This window comes from Dicentrarchus labrax, unplaced genomic scaffold, assembly GCF_905237075.1.
Source record: "Dicentrarchus labrax unplaced genomic scaffold, dlabrax2021, whole genome shotgun sequence".
Lineage (NCBI taxonomy): Eukaryota > Metazoa > Chordata > Actinopteri > Moronidae > Dicentrarchus > Dicentrarchus labrax.
In genome coordinates this window covers 25,916,700-25,938,334 of record NW_026136720.1, presented here as the reverse complement: position 1 = coordinate 25,938,334, position 21,635 = coordinate 25,916,700, and the positions used below count along the sequence as shown (strand labels likewise).

Sequence of the window (21,635 nt, the reverse complement as noted above, 5' to 3'; positions counted from 1 at the left end):
CATGTTGGTTGCTAGCGAGTTGGAAGCAAGTTGGCCGATATGCACACTGAGAATGGTTATACTGGTGGTTAGCATGCTGGAGACTAGCTGACTGGATGCCAGCAAGTTGTGGTGCAGAGTGAGCATGCTGGTGACTAACATGCTAGAGGCTAGTTGACTGGAGTCTAAAAATCCAGGCAGAAATCAGAACACCGTGGAAAACACGTCACAGAATATGAAGGTCCAGTATACAAGTGGTCAGTCCACAAAAGACAACAAAGGGGAAAAGCAAAGGCAAGGTCCAAATATCAAACTGGAGGAGAAAAGACAAGGACAGGAAGTAAAGCAACACAGATCACAAGAGGAGAAAAACTACAAAATAAAACAGAAAAAACACATGACTACAAAATAAAACACTAATGTTATGATAGACATAAAAGAATAATCTGCACCTGTAACCGGCATTCAACTTAAACATACAAGGTGTGCCATATTAGTGGCACTGATCCAGGTCTTCACTGGTCAGTCAGAACACACAGTTTTAGTGCTGGACTGAAGGATAATGTTCTGTGTTCTCTTCATTAACTTTGATTTTTTTGAAAAAGAACAACAGTAGTTCCTGTAATAGTGATAATGTTCACATGTCAGTGACATGGCAATGACATTCACTTCTTGTTGTGGCTGTACCAGAATGGTTGTGGCTTCGCAGGTATGTCCAAGTGTCCTTGGGCAAGATACTGAGCCCCAAATTGCTACCAATGCTGTGCCACGGATGTGCGAATGTGTGTGAATGAGCATTAGTTTCTGATGAGCATTTGGCACCTTGCATGGCAGCCTGAATGCTGACCTGTAGTCAGTGCTTTGAATGGTAGAAATACTTTATAAATGCAGTACATAAAAACTGATGACGGGTCACATCTATATACAAATCTATGAGGTGTCAAATGTTTAAGCCAACAACCACACAGTACCTTCACATGTACCTGCTATGCATACCTGAGCATATACGTGTACACATCATACCCACAACAACGTATTTTGAATAGGTGGTGCGGTGGTCTTGACTAACTAACACATGACCCAAGATGTAAATCACAGCAACCTGACATAATGTCAGCCAAAAAGTATGATAACAAGAAAATAATTAAGACTCGTACTTTAATGATCTTAATGAGCTGCACAGGCATAGCGTTATTATTATTTTAGCATTTAAATCTCATTTAAATGACATGTCAGCCAAAAAGTTGCAAAAAGAAATAAAGACCTGTACAGTAATGATCGTCAGCAGACAGCACAGCCATATTAATATTACATCCCATACATCACCATGACTTAATGTTAATCTTAGACCTGAATCTTTTTACACATCATACACATAAATCTGTCTGCCGTGTCACATGTATAAACCAATAAGAAAATGGGCCTGCTGAAATATATATTTAAGGTGACAAGTGAAACAATTTAGTTCAGATAGTTGGGTCCAATATGTTTATTACAGCTGGATGGATAAACAAAAGAGATGATCAAATGACCATAAATTTGGAATCCTATGCAGTTAATTCAAGTAAACTGTATTTTTACAAAAATTCAATGTTTTATATGTAAGCAAAGAAACATCAAAATATTCCTGTGTTTTTTTCTCTTTTTTAAAATGTAACCTTAATATCCAATTATAATAACAGCTAACTCAAGGCTGTTGTTTAGGCTGTTTTGTCCTCTGTCTTTGCCTCGTCAGCCCACACTAAATAGCAGTTATTACTGCTACAAAAATAAAGCTGTATATGTTTTTTTGTTTTTTAACACAGATGTTGTTTGCTACAGCAAGCAACAGTGAGATGAATGGAATGTAACAATAGGACAGATAAAGGAGGGAGGAATGTTATCATGGCTACCAAAGTGTAACCCTTGATATGTTCGTGTAATCCACTACAACATGCTCTCTCTGTCTCCAGACTCTGAAGGATCCCACTCTTGCAGCCAGGAAGGATTTCCAGCGTGAGGCAGAGTTGCTGACCAACCTCCAGCACGAGCACATAGTTAAGTTCTATGGAGTGTGTGTGGACGGAGACCCTCTCATCATGGTCTTTGAGTACATGAAGCATGGAGATCTCAATAAGTTTCTCAGGTGAGTTGAACAGACGAACAGCAGATGCCGGAAGAGGTGTGGTGTGAGTGCGTCTGCTGTGCGACTATCACTACTTTGGACTTATGGGATACCATACCTTACCAGTGGCTTTACACCACTGTTTGTTTAAAGGTCTTTTTTTTTTTTTTTTTTTGAATATATACACACAATAGTCCTTTATCTGAGCATTTCATTAATTTCTGTGAAGAAAAGGAAGGAAAGGAAATGTTTTTTTTAAAGTTTGTTTTCCTATTTAAGATCTAAACTTAAATCTTGCAGGAAAAGGACACAGTGAAGACGTGAACACAAGCAATAGTTACATATATTCACAGATCTGAGTTTAAACAACCAAATAAAAAAAAGCTCTTAACTTTGTGTTATTGCTAAAACTGATATATAAAGACACAAAACATAACATAAAAGAGACAGACAATTCTATAAAAAAGGTCTTAAAAATATCAGGAAAATCTTTGATGTAGAGGCATGACAGGAAATAAATTGTTCCAGGCGCCCATTACTAAACAAAAAGATGCTAAAGCTACTGTATCTCAATTCAGAGAGAGTTGAGGCAGAGCAGCAAACAAAAAATATTTTCTCAATAAAATATTATTCTATAGACATAATTTCTAATCACAGCACAACAGTATCTCACTGGCTACCAGTGTGTGTGTGCTCTCTGATATCAATCAACCAATAAACGAAAAGTTGACTGCAGACACTCCTTGAATGACAGCTCCCTCATGTGCATAATGAAATGATTGCTGATTGTGGGTCAAAGAGTTCTATTTTAATTTCATCTGTCCACAGGATCTGGGTTGTGTATACTTATACTTATACATTATACTTGCATAATGTTGGATTTCATGATGTGGTCTACTGACTCTTCCATGAAGGGCTTGTTTGTGCATGCAGTTTTGGACAGAATCATGAGTCTTAATGCAGGTTTTGATTTGCCTTTCTGACCAGCATATGGTCTTGGTCTTCCAGATCTCAGCTTGACCTCTGCAGTCCCCCTAAACTGTTATCTCTTAATTACATTTAACACTGGAAACTGCAAGCTGACAATACTTTGCTATATTTTTTGTAGCCTTCTCCTGCATTGTGAGCATCAGTGGCCATCAATAACTCAGGGTCTTACACAGCGGTTCAGAGAAACCCATGGTTGGTGAGTGTTCACACAAGTGTAGGTGCAACAAGTTGTTTGGATCAATAATCTGTCTATCAAATATAATCTTTAGTTTTAATGTTAAACATTAGCTTTAAAATTAATTAAAGTCCTCGGGGCACCGCCCTCGGAACAAAGGGAAACGATAGCAGGTCTATTGATCTAAGTCTCATCTACCATAAATTATGACTCTTTAATGAACAATTAAATCATCAAAATAAATGGGTATTAGTTAAAATTCTCAGACCAAAACTCTAACTGTAATCTGATTACAGTAAGGTTGTGACTTTAAGAAGGTAAGGCTGAAGGAAAGCTTTAGAGTTATTGGCGTAGCAGAGGCTGGTTTCCACACAACATTCAGGTAAAAATAACCAAAAGCACTTCTGGAATTATATAACAGAATTTATTATATTGTAGCAATTCATCTCATCTTCATCCGCTTATCCGGGATTGGGTCGCAGGGGTAGCAAGTCCAGCAGAGGACCCCAAACTTCCCTTTCCCTGGCCACATCGGCCAACTCTGACTGGGGGATCCTGAGGCGTTCCCAGGCCAATGTGGAGATATAATCTCTCCACCTGTTCCTCGGTCTACCCCATGGCCTCCTCACAATTGGACGTGCCAGGAACACCTCCCTCGGGAGACGCCCTGGAGGCATCCTCACCAGATGCCCGAACCATCTCAGCTAGATCCTTTCTATGCAAAGGAGAAGTGGCTCTGCGAGTCCCTCGCGGATAGCTGAGCTTCTCACCCTATCCCTAAGGGAGACGCCGGCCACCCTCCTGAGGAAACCCATTTCGTCCGCTTGTACCCACAATCTTGTTCTTTCAGTCATGACCCATCACTCATGACCATAGGTGAGGGTAGGAACAAAGATCGGCCGGTAGATCGAGAGCTTTGCCTTTCGGCTCTCTTTTCGTGACAACAGAGCGATAAAGGGACCGCAATACCGCCCCTGCTGCCCCGATTCTCCGGCCAATCTCCTGCTCCATTCTACCTTCGCTCAAAACAAAACCCTGTGGTACTTGAACTCCTTCACTTGGGGTAAGGACTCACTCCCTATCCGGAGTAGACAATCAACCAGTTTCCTGCTGAGAACCATGGCCTCTGATTTAGAGGTGCTGGTCCTCATCCCAGCTGCTTGACACTCAGCTGCGAACCGATCCACTGAGTGCTGAAGGTCACAGGTCGATGATGGTGATGATTTGGTGCTGTCCCCGAGTTTCACGCAATGTTGAAAAAGCGTGTCAACCAAGACAGCCCTTCAACACCCAGAGCCTTCAGCATTTCTGGGCAAATCTTATCAATCCCTGCCACTGTGGACTTTGACTACCTCAGTGACCTCCCGTAGGGAAATTGATGTAGATCCCCTATCATCCTCCAGCCCTGCCTCTATCACAGAGGGTGGGTTTGTTGGACTAGTCGGGTTCAGAAGTTCCCCAAAGTGTTCCTTCCACCGCCCAATTACCTCCTCAGTTGAGGTCAGCAGTGTCCCATCCCCGCTGTACGTAGTGGTTTCCCAGAAGCGCCTTGGTGCCGTCTGAAAGTCCTTCTCTATGACTTCTCCGAACTCCTCCCACACCGGCTGTTTTGCTTCTCTCACAGCTGCGGCTGCAGTCCTTTGGGCCTGTCGGTACACTGCAACTGCCTCGGGATTCCCCCGGGATAACATATCCAAGAAGGCCTCCTTCAGTCAGACGGCTTCCCTGACCACCGGTGTCCACCACAGTGTTCAAGGGTTACCGCCCCTTGAGGCACCCAAGACCTTAAGACCACAGCTCACAGCCGCAGCTTCAGCAACAGAAGCTTTGAACACCAACCACTCTGGTTCGATGTCCCCAGACTCCACAGGGATGCCGGAGAAGCTCCTCCGGAGGTGGGAGTTGGAGGTCTCTCGGGCAGGGGCCTCCTCCAGACGTTCCCAGTTCACCCGTACTACACGTTTGGGTTTACCAGGTCTGTTCAGTGGCTTCCCCCGCCACTTAACCCAACTCACCACCAGATGGTGATCGATTCACAGCTCCGTCGCTCTCTTTACCCGAGTGTCCAATACATGCAGTCTCAGATCTGATGATACGATCACAAAATCAATCACAAAATCGATCATAGACCTTTGGCCTAGGGTGCTCTGGTACCACGTACACTTATGAGCATCCCTATGTACGAACGTGGTGTTCATTATGTACAATCCATGACTAGCACAGAAGTCCAGTAACAAAACAATGCTTGGGTTCAAATCGGGGAGGCCTTCCTCCCAATCACGCCTATCCAAGTGTCTCCATCATTGCCCACATGTGCGTTGAAGTCTCCCAGGAGAACAATGGAGTCTCCTACAGTCTCCAAAAAGGCTCAATACTCAATCAGAGTTTTCACCCCCACAGAGGCGTAGGGAGGCGACCCTCTCGTCCACCAGGGGGCACTCCAACGTAGCGGCGCTCAGCCAGGGGCTTGTTAGTACCCATATCCACGAGTAAGGATCCAGAGTCTCGAAGGTGCATAGACGTAAGCCCCACCAGTTCTAATTGATAGCGCTCCACCTCCCGCACAAGTTCTGGCTCCTTCCCCCCCAGGGAAGTGACATTCCCCGTCCCCAAAGCCAGATTTTGCTGCCCGGGTCTGGTCTGTCTAGGCCCCCTGCCTTTACTGCCACCCGTTTGGCATTGCACCCGACGCCTCTAGCAATTCAACTCAATTCAATTTTGTTTGTATAGAGCCAATTCATAACAGAAGTTATCTCAGGACACTTTTCAAATAAAGCAGGTCTAGACCGAACTCCTTATAACATTATTTACAGGGACCCAACAATTCCCACCATGAGCAAGCACTTGGCGACGGTGGCAAGGAAAAACCTCCTTTTAAGAGGCAGAAACCTAGGACAGACCCTCAGCTCTAGGTGGGTGGTCGTCTGCCTCGACGCTAAACATACAATCAATTCTACCAAAATATAACCAAAAGCATTAACAAAAGTCCTAATGAGTAGTGAACACTATATACAAGTGTGTGTGCATGTGTGTGTAGGTGTGAATGTAACAAAGGGGAAAGATTGCGGTCTCAGACCCTGCAGGGGTCCTGAAGCACACCACAGGTAACAAAGGAGAGAGAGAAAGTGGTGAGTGGCGGTCTCAGGACCGATACCACATGAGGGAAAGCTAGCAGAACAGGCAGGAGAGTTTAACAACACAGGCCTGAACCACTCTGAACCATAGTGATAGTCACTCTACGTGTGTGTAGGTTCCTAAGTCAGTGGAGGAAAAGAGAGCGAGAGAGAGAGAAATCACTCCTAATAGCAAGACTGGTGATCAGTCCTGTAAAACTCAGTTTTATACAGTCAAAACTCAGATGCAGGCTGGTCCTTGATCTTAATGCGCGTCAGTGAAAAGAAACGTCCTGTTACTCCTTAGGCACGGTGGCTGAGGAGAATTTACAGGCGATCGTCGACGTGGTCCATTCTTCAGTAGAGAGATATATTATGTTGGAGCAAAACAAAGTTAAACTTTTCTACCGTGGCCAAATGGCAGATCAGAGAAATTGTAATTGCTTTGTCCAATAAGGAGGGAAAAAACTCCTTAAATTGCGCTGAGTGCTTATCTCCAAACAATAAACCAAAACACAAAGTGAGACCAAGATGCGTCTCTCAAAAGTGATGTCACTGGGTCCGTAGGTGGATTTCACATCAAGGTGTGGAAATGCTAAGGACCCTGGGAAGTTGAGTTTAACTGGGCTTTCCTTTGTCAAAGAGAAGTTTGCAGTACCAGTTGCGATTTTGGGCAGGCTGAGGCCCTACAAAAGGTTTGAAGAATCACAGTATGTAAATTTGTATTTAAATATTATTATATTATTTAAGTATTTAGGCACCAGCTGAAGGAGCTGAAGGTCTGAGATCATGTCAAAAAAGAATCTGAGACTGCACAATACTTAAAGTGGCCAAACTTTTGCATTCAACTGTACAATTTAGCATCAAATGGAGACACTCAAGTGAAATACATCTTTTAGTTAAATACAGTAATAATAAATCATTTTACACTACTATCTCAATACTTTATATTTAAACTGTGTGACTTTATTGTGATATTTTGGGCCTTCACTGATCCCAACCAGCAATGGAAACACTGCAAAATACTCCATTCGAGCTTTTCCTCATTAGTACATTAAGACTGTAGAGGTTGACCTGAGCTGCCATGCCACAGAGAGCAGTGTGCTACTGTTTAGACACTGAGTGGATGGGCCTGTCTCAGTAAACTACTGCAGGTTGAAGCCATCTTTTTATCCTTGTCACCAGAATACGACCACCTGCTTGATAACACTTTAAGCGCAAAAGTTGCAAAATTGCGACAGGACGCGGTACTGAATCAAACAGCTGTTTTCTCCTAATAGAGTGTTATATGTCGTTCATACTCCCTTCCACTAGTTGGCAGAGATCCCGTACTTAGACCTTAACCCAGAAAAATGTCACGTTTCAATGCAAAATGTTCGAGGAAGTCCCGTCCAAACTGTATGGTGAGAAACCGGAAATAGTGTGCCACGCCGCTATTTATGCTGAAGCGGTATTGCTGGATTTAGGAGTTATTGAGACGAAATAAACGAAAATGGCAAGCAAAAAGTTGACGCTTAGGGAAGTGATGGGTCTCCTATTCGCTGACTCTGATTCTGAAGGGGAAAATCTACATTTGGGAGATGACGGCCGGTCGTTTAGTGAGCGTGATAGTCACGGTGCGTCTTTGCACCGGTGCTGCCGGGCAGAGCGAGGAAAGCACACAAGCACAAACACACGACCCTTTGCCCAACATAGGTGGGATTACTACACAAACTCGTAGTATCAGTAGGGGAGCTAGTGGATGTGGTAGAAGTACCGGGGGTGGTGAGAATAGCGCTGGGACCAGTGTTAGTGTTCACTCTTTCTACCGCGCCGGTCACAGTGTGTCAATGCGCGGCAGTGGCGCAGCCATCCGATGCGGCATTGGTGTGCCTGTCCATTTGTTAGGCTATGTGGTGGGGTCTCAATATTGTTCATATTGTCTCAGTACTGTGCCTTGCAATGAGAGGTTCCACACTATACAAATACTACAAACTTTTATCTGGATAGATGGGCACAGATTAGGCCTCTGCAGCTAAAAGACGCCTACTGTTATTATTATTATCATATTATAATGATAATAATAATAATAATAATAATAATAATAATGAAGAAGAGAATAAAAAAGAAAAGAAAAAGTGTCCTCCAATGGGGGGTGGTGGTGTGTAAAAAATCATAAAAAACGCCTACTGTTTACATGAGTTTTGTGCTAGTAATAGTTCTAGTTTACGACTGTTGGCTTGCAATTTACTTTTACCTGTTCATTTGATATGTGGACAGCAAAACAAATGGATGGAGGGGGGTGAATCTGATGAAATAAGTTCAACTCTCTTTCAAAATATCAGGTATTTCATGGAAATTATATAATCCAATATGGCCGTCGTCATATGACGTCATAATATGCAAATTAGATGGGGAAATTTACTCCCTAGATAAACTTTAGGTCATTCATAAAAATAAAACCCAGCGCCTAAAGGGTTAAGAAACCATTCCTTATTCCTACATGCTCTCACTTTCCTTCTTTAACGGTGAAACCCCTGAAGACTTCCAGGCTGTTTTATGAAAAATGTTTTAGTGAGCTGCCTGTTATGAAGTTATAAATATAAACGGCTCTGGCACGGCATCAAATATTGTCACCATAGTTAATGTGCCTTCCTGCAAGAGCCTTGTTAGAGCTGTGTCATGTGCCACACAAGTGTGTTCCACAGTAATTGATGAATGAACCTGTCTAATAGAGTGACAGTCTGACACTGGGAACCAATCAACACAGAGCATTATGTAAAATGCAATCAGACTTAAGTAAAAATATGTAGTACCCAGGGTGGCTCCTACAGTGTAGAAGTGCTTTGGCTGTTTAATTTTTAACCCATCTGTAACACAAAATCTAATGAGAAGATTACCATAGCATTTGAGTTGGTCTTTACCACAACTCCAACCATTGGGAAAAATTATTTTTTTGTACCAAAAATAACTAGTTGGATTTTCACACCATTGTCAGTGAATATCCCTTTGGGGAGTACCATTTGAGACAAAGACGCTGCTGAATAACCATATAATCTCATCATCATTTGTGTTTGTGAGACACAAATGTCTTTTAATTAAATAAGGCTGAGGAATTAAATTTGTGTTTGACTGAAAGAGACACACTTGTTTAATTAAATGGTAAGTGGTTTTATTTGCTATTCATCTGCTCAGTTTATTAAACTTTATTTCCCCAGAAGGAGCTGTCCAGAGTCTGACCTTTTAAACATCCTGGTGATGAAAATACAGTATCAGTTTGCTCTTCACAATGGCAGGTATTCTAGTAGGTTTTTATAGTTCATAACTCTTTTTGGAAATGTTTAGTTTTTAGTTTAAGCCTTTCTCTGTTTCAGAAAATCATAAACACAGAAACAAACAAACAAACAAACAAACTTTGTACACCACTTTATATCATTTTTACATACAAAAAAGGATGTAGTGGGATTTTTTTCCATCTATCATGTTTTTCCCAAATGATGTACAGATTTTAAGGCATTCTCTCAACTGGCTTGAAAAATAGTGCATAGTGCATATAGCAAATGGGGAAAAAAATCTCCCCTGGACCCCCTTAGGTTTGCGCTAAGCCCTTGATTTTTACATCGTCCAGCTCCTCCCCTGCTGCTGCCCTTTCAAAATAATAATAATAATAAGGTTTGTTTAGACTCTGCTAAAGTCAAAGTTCATGAGCATTCTTTAGACCATTCCTCCGAACTTTTATACATATCTCCCTGATTTTATTGAGGGCCCACATAGTTTTTATGAAGAACCAGATTTTGCCCACTACTGTAGTGTGTGTGTTGCCCTGCCTTGTGGCACGGTGCATGTCTGTGTGTGATGTGCTCAGTGACTGATAGATGAGGCTGCCTGAGAGAACAAAGACAAACCGTGTTATGTGCTGCAGCTGAGGATTACTGAGCAGAGTCATCCAGTTTACACTGTTCTGTTGGATCTGTTGTCCCAACACACAGGAGAATGAGCTGTCAGTTCTGCTAACACGTTCATCTCACAACAAAGCAAAGAAACAATGGCGTAAGCATATAGATGACCTTGCTATGTATGTGTTAGCAGAAACAGAGTTAGCAGGAAGTTACACAACAGGCCAGTTGGCATCTATGAGGTGATATGTAGGTTGGCTGCTAGCCAAGTTTAACTTTTCTGAAACTCTGAAATAATTTACTTCATATAACACAACATGCTGCCAACAATATTGTCATGCAAGTGTTGTTGAGTATTACAATGTCTTGGTACTCACTTTGAACCTGCATCTTATCAGTCACATATGCACATACGCACCACTATGCACTAACAATGAATGCTGCCTCTACCCACCCAACCCAGTGTATTTGAAGACAGAAAAGTATGAACCTGTATCAATGGATGACACTGGTCGTCCTCACGTTTTTGGGAGTGTCAAACTTCACACTGTGTTTCTTCAAATCTTCAGTCACTCCCACTTCCAATGTATCATTCCCTCTTGTTTTATCTTCCTTATGTATATTTGCACAAAAGTAACAAAAACTGCACTTGAGGCTGGCTCCAGAAGTGAGTCTCCTTAAGGTCCCATATTAAAATGCCCAACTTTACTGCAGAAATAAACATGTTTATAGCCTTGTACAGAAAATACTTTTGGTCTCTATAGCTAGTTTTCCTGTTCATGGCAACTGTACAGGGGGTGAATTTTTATAAAACTCACTGGTTTAAATTATATTAAGGTTTAAAGTTATACATAATTAAGGGTGTGGCTGCTTTGAGTGCCGTCACAGGTAGCTGTTTTCAGCAAGCAGGCTTCATTGTGCCTGCCTCAGCTCCATCCGTGCTCCACCTCTAAGTTAGTTTCTGGATTAACTGGGCGGCAGTCAGGACAGCCAATATGGTGACAGCCAGAGCCACAGAGTTTCACGGTGGCTCTTCGCAAATCTATTACGTGCTTTAATATTGAAACAGCAGTGAATAATCACTGAAAACATGACTTTAATTGCAATAGAATATATAATGGATTACTCTCTTTAATTAAGTGCCCACTTGTGAATGCACAGGGCTGAAATAATGCTTGAAAAGCCATTCCCAAATAAAAAGAACGCATGAATGAACATGCAACCACTTGACAATATATGATGTGTAAATTTGGGAGCCATTACAGGACACTTTTTTTCTTTCCTTACCTCACATATCTGTTGAAGAGAAGGTCCCAAGCTGACTCAGACTCTGCAGCACTACCTGCTCACTCACTGCAAGCTGCTCTGGATGAGAGCACAAGCTAAATGCCTAAATTGTAAATTGCGGTTGGTAAGCTAATGAGCTGCATTATGTCTGCTGTGATTAGATGTTATTTTCTCCCAGGATGCTTTGCCCTGCAGAATAGAACATTGGTACTTAGTCCGCCGCCAGGAAGTGAAGTCTGCCAGTGCTTATGTATGACTCTGAGTGTGTGTGTGTGTGTGTGTGTGTGTGTGTGTGTGTGTGTGTGTGTGTGTGTGTGTGTGTGTGTGTGCATGCTTGTATGGGACAATGTTTCAGTGAGTCTCTCTGTGCCTCGGATGCTAATTTCAGCTCAGTAATTGTGTTTCCATTAAAGTGCTGCCATCAATTCTTCCAGGACATGCTGCTAATTTAGCTGGCACCCATTGCCCTCACACACACACACACACACACACACACACACACACACACATGAGCTGGCACTTTACTGGCATCACTTCCTCCATTGGGGACTTAAAGTCAGTGAAGCTGAAAAGCCCTCCCCCCAACCCACACACATAAACACACAGGTTGACCACCAGGTTGAATTCATTGTGTGTTATCTCTCTCTCAATTCAATTCAATTCAAATGGCTTTATTGGCATGACGTAACACTGTACATATTGCCAAAGCAAGTGTCTGGAATTAATAATAATAATAATAACAATAAAGGAAAACAATATTTACAATAAATGAATTATAATCTATACTGTTGGTAATACTGTAACTATGATTGACTCAATCACAGTCACAATCAATCAATCTCAGTCAATAAGTAATTAATTACAATGAATCAATCAATCAATCAATCAGTTTGTGTCAACTAAAAATGTCATTAAAACAGTAGTAAAGTAACAGGCTACAGTTAAAACAAGTAGTCTGTTGTCAATATAACAGTAATAACAAAGAAGAAGAAGAAAAATGAACGAAAGTTAGAAAATGGAAATAATATATTAAAAATTAAAATAAGTAAATAAAATAGTAAACGTGTGTGTTTTAGAAAATGAAAACAATATATTAAAAATTAAAATAAATAAATAAAATAGTAAGTGTGTGTGTGTGTGTGTGTGTGTGTGTGTGTTAGAAAATGAAAATAATATATTAAAATAAAATAAATAAATAAAATAGTAAGTGTGTGTGTTAATTTTTTTTTAAATATATTAAAATTAAAATTAAATAGATTGATAAAACTGTAAACGTGTGTGTGTGTGTGTGTGTGTGTGTGTGTGTGTGTGTGTGTGTGTGTGTGTGTATATATTAAAAGACAAAAAATAAAAATTAATTAATTAATTAATTAATTTAATTATAATAATAATAATTTGGTTTGGTCTAATTGAGTTGGTCTTGCTGTCCTGAGGCTGTTGGGGACATGTTACTGCAGAGAGCCTCAGGACCAGCTGGCTGAGGGGACTCTTCTCTGGTTTCAGCTCCTGGTATGTTAGGGCTTTGTGATGGTATGTCTGGGGGTTAACTGATTTTAAGTGATTGTAAAATTTAATTGATCTTTTCTGTATTTTTAGTAGGAGGGGGTATTGGCCGGGCTCTGCTCTGCACAGATTATTTGGCGTTTTTCTCTTCACCTGCAGGATGCTCTTACAGAACTCGATGTGGAAAGATTCTATGATTGTTTTGTCCCATTTGTCAAATTCATTATTTAGTTTTGGTCCCCAAATTTTGCTGCCATATAGAATTATTGGTTCTAGTACAAATTGGAAAGTTTTAAGCCAGATTTTGATTGGAATATAGATTTTAATGTTTCTCTTTATTGCATAGAAAGCTGTCCTTGCTTTGTCCCTCAGATCTTTCACAGCCATGTTGAGGTTTCCTGTGTATGTAATGTTGAGGCCAAGGTAAGTGTAGTTTTTTGTATGTTGTAATTTAGTGGTGTCTAAATAGAAATTGTGTGTAACCTGATTTCTGTATTGTTTTTGCTGTGTTTACTGTCAGGGCCCAGGTCTGACAAAATCTCTGCAGGAGATTAAGGTGCTGCTGCAAACCTTCTTTAGTAGGTGAAAGCAACACTAAGTCATCTGCATATAGCAGACCTCTGATCTCTGTGTCGTTCAGGGTGAGGCCAGGTGCCGTGGAGCGCTCTAGTTGGTTCGCTAATTCATTGATATATAGATTGAAGAGAATTGGACTTTCCCAGGTTACTGGAGACACATATTCCTCTGTATTTATTTGGATCATCTTTATTTCCAGATTTATGAATTGGGGTTATTAAACCTTTGTTCTAGATGTCTGGAAAAGCTCCAGTTGAGAGAATAGTATTGAATAGTTTTAGTATAGCCAATCTGATTTTATGGTCTGAGTATTTGATTATTTTGTTGCGGATTCCATCAATACCACAAGCCTTTTTTCCTTTCAGGGACTGGATGACTTCTGTTAATTCTTGTTCTGTTACTGGGTAATCTAGAGGGTTTTGGTTGTTTTTTATCACCCCCTCCAGAGTTTTCCATTTCGTGAATATCTTGTACTGATCATCATTTTTTGTAATATTACTGTATAATTCACTAAAGTGATTAATCCAAGTATTTCCATCTTGGATCGCCAATTCATCCTGCTGGGTTTTGTTTAGGTTGTTCCATTTCTCTCAGAACTGGTTAGATTCGAGGGATTCCTCAATTTCACAGAGCTGGTTCTTGCTGTGTTGTTCTTTCTTTGTTTTTAGGGTGTACTTGTATTGTTTCAGAGTGGCCTCATATTGACAGCGTATGTTGTGGTTATCTGGGTCTCTATGCTTTTCATTTGATGTTTTCATTATGTTTTTGCATTCAGTGTCAAACCATTTGTTATTGTTCATTTGTTGAGATTTTGGTTTGGAGGCTTTCAAATTAGACAATAGAGCCAAATGATGAAAAATTGAATTGATTTTGTCCACAGCAGAATTTACACCAGAATTATTATGGGAAAATGTTTCAGTTAGAAATAAATGAGTTAAATCATGTATGTTTTGATTTTCCAGTGCCTTTTGTTATGCCCCCAGGCTGTCAGGGGTCCATCTGTATGAGTATGTGCTGTTAAACAGTTCACAGGCACTAGGGGCTCCAGAGTAAGACTGGGCACTTTTCAGATAGATTGTGATTTTGCTGTGGTCTGAGAGGGGTGTGAGGGGGCTGACTGTGAAAGCTCTGAGAGACATTGGATCTAGATCTGTAATGAATTAATCTACCGTACTATTGCCAAGAGCTGAGCTGTAAGTGTAGCGACCCAGAGAGTCCCCTTGTAGCTTGCCGTTGACTATGTACAGACCCAGTGTACGGCAGAGTTGTAAAAGCTGCATACCGCTTGTATTAGTAAGCTTGTCAAAGCTCTTTCTAGTAGGACATTCAGGGAGGGGGAAGCAGGTGCTTCCAGGTAAGTGTTTGTCTCCCTGGGTGTTCATAGTGTCAGCTCTTTCCCCTGTTCGAGCGTTCAAGTCCTCACAGAGTAATACATTTCCCATGGTTTTATAATGGTTAATTTCCTCCTCAAGAATAGAGAAAATATCTGGGTTGTAGTAGGTGGAATCCGATGGAGGTATATAGATGGCACACATGTAGACATGTTGCTCAGCACAAATAATCTTTTTGTTAATTTTCAACCATATATAAGATTCTTCTTTTTTAATAACTGTGATGGACTGGCTCAGTTCTGATTTACACCATATAATCATGCCTCCTGAATCTCTGCCTTGGGTTATTGTGGGATGTTTTGTTGATGGTATGATAATCTCGTGTAGTCGTGAGGACGACCAGTGGAAACATCTTCTCTGCACCATGTCTCCTGTAAAACTATATGCCAGAGTCTTTTAACTCTATTAAAATCTGAATTTCTGCTCTTTAAACCATCTGCATCAGCAGATCTCAGACCTTGAATGTTCCAACATGTTATTGTAAATGATTTCATCTCTAAGTGTGATCCGTTAAAAAATTATTCAAACACCTTAAAAGAAAAATAATAATAATAAACTAATATTAAAAAATAATAATGGTAATAAATGAAAAGAGAAAAAAAAGTGTAAAAAGAAGAAAAGAGTATAGTAAGTAAATTAATAAAATATTAAACTTTGAGTGACATTTTAGAGTGTATCGTGTGTGAACTACTGTTAAGAATTGTCCTTGTATTACTATTCATTTTAAATGATATACAACAGGTTAAACTATTTATTATTGTGGTGTCTCTGCTCTTCCACCATGTAGCTACATGAGGCGAGAGCAGAGCAGGTTTAGCATGTGTAATATTTCTATTCACCATTTGAGTTCACCAGAGGGGGGTGGGGCTGTGGCTCTTCTCACCGTTGCAGCATAGTTCAGCCCAATAGGCTGCTGCTCCTGTAGTCTTGGTTCTGCCGTTGGGAGGAGGGGGGGTATAGGACCTCCAGGCTGGGGGGCTCTCTGGCTGGGTATCAGAGGCCAGTGTTGTGTTGGCTGTGGGGTGGGCTGTGGGTTGTGATGTTGGTGATTTGGTGGATTTGGTGGCCTGGTCGTCCGCTCTGACAGCCGGGGGTGAAAGCATGGTGGAGGTCTGGATGGTCTTGAAGGTCGAGGATGTCCTGGCAGGCTGCGTGGGGTCTGCGTTGTGTGGTTACCCCTTGGAGTGGTAGTAAGGCTCCTTCCAAGGGCAACATCCTTCAGGGTCCTAGCAAGGGTGGGGACTGCATTTCTGTGTAGGTGTATGTTATCATACAGGCAGTCCAGGTGGAGAGTCGGGTGGTGGGCCAAGAACACGTTGGGTTTGAGGGCACAGTCCCTGGAGAGGCTGATATTCACTCTGTGAATGGTGTGGGGGTGGAAGTCTCTCCTGTGCAGCAGTGTGGATATGATTATCTTGCTGTTAGGGAAATTGGTGGAAGCTTGCTCAGTGACTCTCCTCAGAGAGTCTGCCAGTCTGTCCTGTTGGCACCTTAAGTCGTTGGTGCCTGTATGGATGATGATGTGGCTAGGTGAGCCTAGCTCAGGCACTGTTAACAGCTCCAGGGCTCTCCTGGTGTTGGGGCACCAGATCTTCTCTGTTCTGTGTCTTGGAAATAAGGTCTTTTCATCCAGGAACTTTCCATTAGAGTCCATAAGGAGGATAATGTCAGCCCTTCTGCCTATGAGTGTTTGTTCAGTCTCAGCTGTTGGGTCTGGATGTGGAGCTGTGGTGGTGGTTTCAGGTCTGGAGCTCCTAGTTGGAGGCTGGCTAGAGGTTGGGCTTCGGACAGGTGCAGGGGTGTGACTGGCGTCTTGGCTTGGGATGTGTGTATGGAGGCAGCTGGTTGGTACGGGGGGGGATTAGAGTCTGCACCAGGCTGGGTGAGAGGGGGTGAGTCCTCGAGGAAAGGGCCCTGTTGTACTTCAGCAGGTGTAGTGGGAGTTTGGCTGGATGTGGTCTAGGTCTGAAAGGTGAGCACAGGGGGTTGTGTGGAGTTCAGTCTGGCTTGTAGACTGAGCCCTGTTCTGTCCCTCTCATGTAGCTCTTTTCTCAGAGTAGCCAACTCAGTTCTGCAGTTGTCTCTGTCCTTCCTAAGTTCCTTCACCTCCTCACTGAGATGATCCAACTGTCTTCTCTGACGAGCTAGTTCTTGTTAAAACTCTCTCAGCTGTGAGTTGACATTGTTCTGTTCTTTCTTGGCCTGGAAGTCACTGACAGTAGGAGAAATAGGCTGCTGTTGGTCCAGCTGCTCTCTGATCTGAACCAGTTCTATTTCCATCTGGGAGAAGTGTTCTCTCATGATTTCCAGGGCCTCAGAGTGCTGTAGCAGGGGAAGATCAGTGTCAGCATCTGCAGGCTGTCTGTCTGGAGCAGGGACAGAACAGGGGGGTTTGGCTCCCAGGGCTGGAGCAATGCTTGTGAGGATCTCCTTTTCCTTCTCAGCACTCAGTCTCAAAGCAGGAAAGTCGAGCTCAAACTGTCTCAGGTCGCCTTGTATCATGGCAGTTCCATTTTTGAACAGGTTTACTGTTATTCTGGTGGTGTCAGAGTCATTCTCTTCGAGTGCACTTATTTTAAATCCATTACAAATACCTGTTCTCTTTATTGCTGGGTAATGCGATCTGAACACATTCAGCCAGGCGAATGGTTCATCAGTCCAGAAGATTAAATTGCAGGACCTTCCATCTTTGTGATGGTCCAGGAATAGGATGTCTGGTCTTTCTCGAAGTATTGTTTGTTTATATTTTCCTTTTGTAGTTTTGCTTTTGATAGCTGGGGGATATTCAATGGTTTGTAGAGTGTCTAGACATCATGATACAGCTGTTGATCTTCGAGGTTCTGTGTTTTGTGTTTAAAACAGCACTACTGCTGTTATTGATGCCGTTGATAGGTAACCACAGTCCAGTGTTAGCTTGTTAGCTATTAGCTTGAGTGTTTCAGTTGGGACTTGTTTTATAGTAATAAATGCAAAAACTTACTGATTTCAGTGTCCAGTAGTTTGCTGTTACTTGCTTTAGTCTCCCCTGTCCTCTTCTTTGTTTGTTTTTTGTTTTCTCCTTGTTTGTTTCTCTTCAGCTTGATGCTCTGTTTCTGAGCTCTGTTTTCTGAGCTCCTTCTTCCAACTATATCTTTTTTCCTTCTTTCTCTTTCTTTCTCCTTTTTCAATTCAATCAATCAATTATTTGTGCCAATCAAACAGAGTTATCTCAGGACACTTTCAAATAGAGCAGGCAGACCCTCTTAACATAAGTTTTCTCTCTCTCTCTCTCTCTCTCTCTCTCACAGCACACACTATTTGAACATAATGTGAACACTGTTCTTTAAGTCAGTAACCTTTTGACTAATCATCACATAGTACAGGGATATTCCCATTTTGTTTCTCCCATTTCACAGCTCCCACTTTAAATAAACACTGAAATAGTGGACATTTTGTGAATGAATGCAAATCCACTGAACCAGTAAGACAGTTTGTCATGGGGGATTTAAATCAACTAACATCAACATCCTGAATACCAGTAATGTAGTCCAGCTGGCTTATCGACAAGGACACACTGCTGATGTACAACATTGCCCACACACACCACACACCACACACACACACACACACACACACACACACACACACACACACACACACACACACACACACACACAGCAAACCATTCAATGACCCTTTGTATGCTGTTTGAAAGCATCTGCGTTTGTCATGTTCAGAAACGCCTTTTGCAAACCTTGAACATGACTAGAGATTAGTAATCAATCGGGGTAAACAAAAGGCTTCAACTTTAACTTCTAACACACTTATGTTGGCATTGTACTGACCATGTACACCTGTACATGGTCAGTACAACACTCCATGGTGTTTTGTTCAAGGACCCTGACATTCAAGAACTGATCAGTCCGCTGTTGAAAAGTACTGCTTTGAGGACAAATCAAATATTAACAAATGGATTATGAAAAGGGTTGTGAGATTGCAGAAGAAGAAATCCTGTGCATTCCTGTCTTGTCAATAAGTTTTTGGATGGATGAAACAAGTATAGCTGTTAAATGTGTAAGTCGGTAAAAACAAAGGCTACTAATTGCTTATTGTGATCAGTGCCTGAATTGGACCAAAAATTGGCATTGAGCATTAGGCTGGCATTAAGCTAGCTGTTTACGGTCCACCCTTACCATCTCACTCCTCATGCCTAAACAGTGCCTGAATCGGTGCCAGTACCTTAATTCAGCTTCAACTGTTACTTCATTTTTTTATTGTATACCCCTTGCACAAAATACCAAGGTCTGACCATGTTGTTATCAGAGGTTGTGGTATGCCATAAGAAGTAAGGGTACTCATGTACTGTATCAGTTTCAGTCCTAAACCTAACCGAGTAAACCAACAAACACTAGCCAATTGGAGGCAGAGTAGGGGCTCAAGCTACATTACACTGATTGATGTCAGTACATTCTCTTTGATCTGAGATATTTCATGAGCTTCTAACTGGCTCTCTAACTTCCTCCTCAGAGCCCACGGGCCAGATGCCATGATCCTGGTGGATGGACAGCCTCTACAGACCAATGGGGAGCTGGGACTGTCCCAGATGCTTCACATAGCCAGTCAGATTGCAGCTGGGATGATCTACTTGGCGTCTCAACACTTTGTGCACCGTGATCTGGCAACCAGGAACTGCCTAGTGGGGAATGGCCTGCTGGTGAAAATAGGAGACTTTGGCATGTCCAGAGACATTTACAGCACAGATTATTACAGGGTAAGAAGATGTCTGTTTGTTTCATGCATAACACACCTTTCTCCATTTATTTATTATACATTATACATGTGTGTCAACATAGTACTTTAGTGTGGACGATTCCTAATCACTGATCCCTGACCTTTTGTTTAGTGCCAGCCTCAGGCAGTGAAATAAACTTAGCACATCCATGCTCGCATATTAACTCTTTGCTTTGGATGCTTTTTTCCTATGATGTTACCTTCCAAACATAGTGTCATATTTGCACACAGAGTATAATGTAATACTATAAGGCCACTGAGAATTCTGGATTCTGATTGGCTAGAAGGTGCGGATTAACATTTACAATATGGACACTATAGCTTGATGTACATGTTTTTAGTTCTAAATGGATGCAGCAGTATTAAACTGTAGGTAAAGACGGCAACTGTGAGGCTTAGCTCAAGAACTTGGTGCTACACTGTAAAAAAAGACATTTGAGAAAACTCATAATTTCAAGGCAGCAGTCTTCTAGTCACTACATTTTTTTAATTTTAATTAAATAAGTTTTGAAATCAGTTTTAAAAAGTTTTTGAAAAACTTTTGGGTCACTTCAACAACCACTGAAACAAGGATACATAGCTTCTCAGTGAGAACTAAGCAAATTTCATTTGAAATGTGTGTTTTATTTAGAGGACTTAAAATAATGACAGCTGAGGTGAAGCTGATGGTAGTCTGCCTGAGGGACAGCTGCAGGGGAATGCTGAGAGGACAAAGAGATGTTACAGGTAACAGTGAAAGAGAGACAGCGAGAGCACTGCGTGTATGCGTCTGGTGTGTGTCTAATCCTAAAGGATATTTAGTCTGCGTAAAATTCTGGCACTAATATCAGTCAATGCTGTCATATTTACCAATATGCCGATGTCAGTCTACAAAAATAACGGCCTGCTTGCCATTGAGTTGGCTAGGTGCATGGGCGGGACTTCGATAATACCAAATAACTGCAGGGGAAGAGAATGCCATCTTGACTGATCTTTGGGTTTTGATTCACTTTACAGTTTCTCTAAATTATTTATCCTGCAGCTGTTTTTTTTAAAGGATTTGTAACACTTTAATGAGCCCTGGACCCCAGACAAGAAGTTGAATCTCCAATGGAGAAAATGAAATAGCTTAGCTGTGCATTTCCAGCCTATGTAGAGGAGATTTGTCTTCATAGATGAGGGCAACAGCGGCCCAGAGGGATTTTCAGGAGACTCTCTCAGCACTATAATTGGCATGGTGGGAAATCATTTGTATTTGGCAGTAAATGTCAATGACTCCATTGAGCCCCTTCCTCCTAAGTTATTGTATATTTACTGTGTCAGGGTCAGCTTGAGTCAGGCAGGGGAAGAAAAACAAACATGCAGAGAATTGACTGTGCTGCATTCACTGGCAACAGTTACTGGTCAGATAATCTGAGCTACATTGTAAATAGACAGCCTGACCGATGAGGAATTATTGATTTAATTAACTTGTTGTTTTTTTTATAATAAATAAATATATTGATAATAATGGTAGTGAAGGAACATGTCAGTCAGTTATAACAGTGTGGATCACTGATGTCTTTAATAGTTTTGGACAACAGTGGAGCTCTATGACAGAGGAAGAATATATTAGGCTTTGGTACACATACAGTCCATTATTAGATACATTCATTGTTGGTTTGGCTCTGGATGATTTGATGAATGATTTATATTGATAGCACTTTTCATGCACATATTGCAGCTGTGCATTACAATTCAGCAGCAAAAAAAAAGGTTTAAAACCATACACATGCACAAGGAGGAATGGTATAAATGATTGATAAAATAGCATCAACACAGTTTCAGCAACAATTTCTCAATTTTGGGGGGGCCAACTAGGAGCATCTCAGTCATATTTTCATTTAGCTTTAG

The 21,635-nt window shown here is 41.5% G+C and overlaps 1 protein-coding gene across 1 annotated transcript in view; it reads left to right on the top strand.

The window, feature by feature from the left end:
- Nucleotides 1-21,635, top strand: part of ntrk3a (neurotrophic tyrosine kinase, receptor, type 3a) — a 264,646-nt gene that overhangs the window by 217,135 nt on the left and 25,876 nt on the right. The window contains exons 15-16 of the mRNA XM_051383180.1: nt 1,932-2,104; nt 19,500-19,743. Of these exons, the coding sequence (XP_051239140.1) occupies nt 1,932-2,104; nt 19,500-19,743 (417 nt within the window). The remainder of the gene's footprint in view (nt 1-1,931; nt 2,105-19,499; nt 19,744-21,635) is intronic.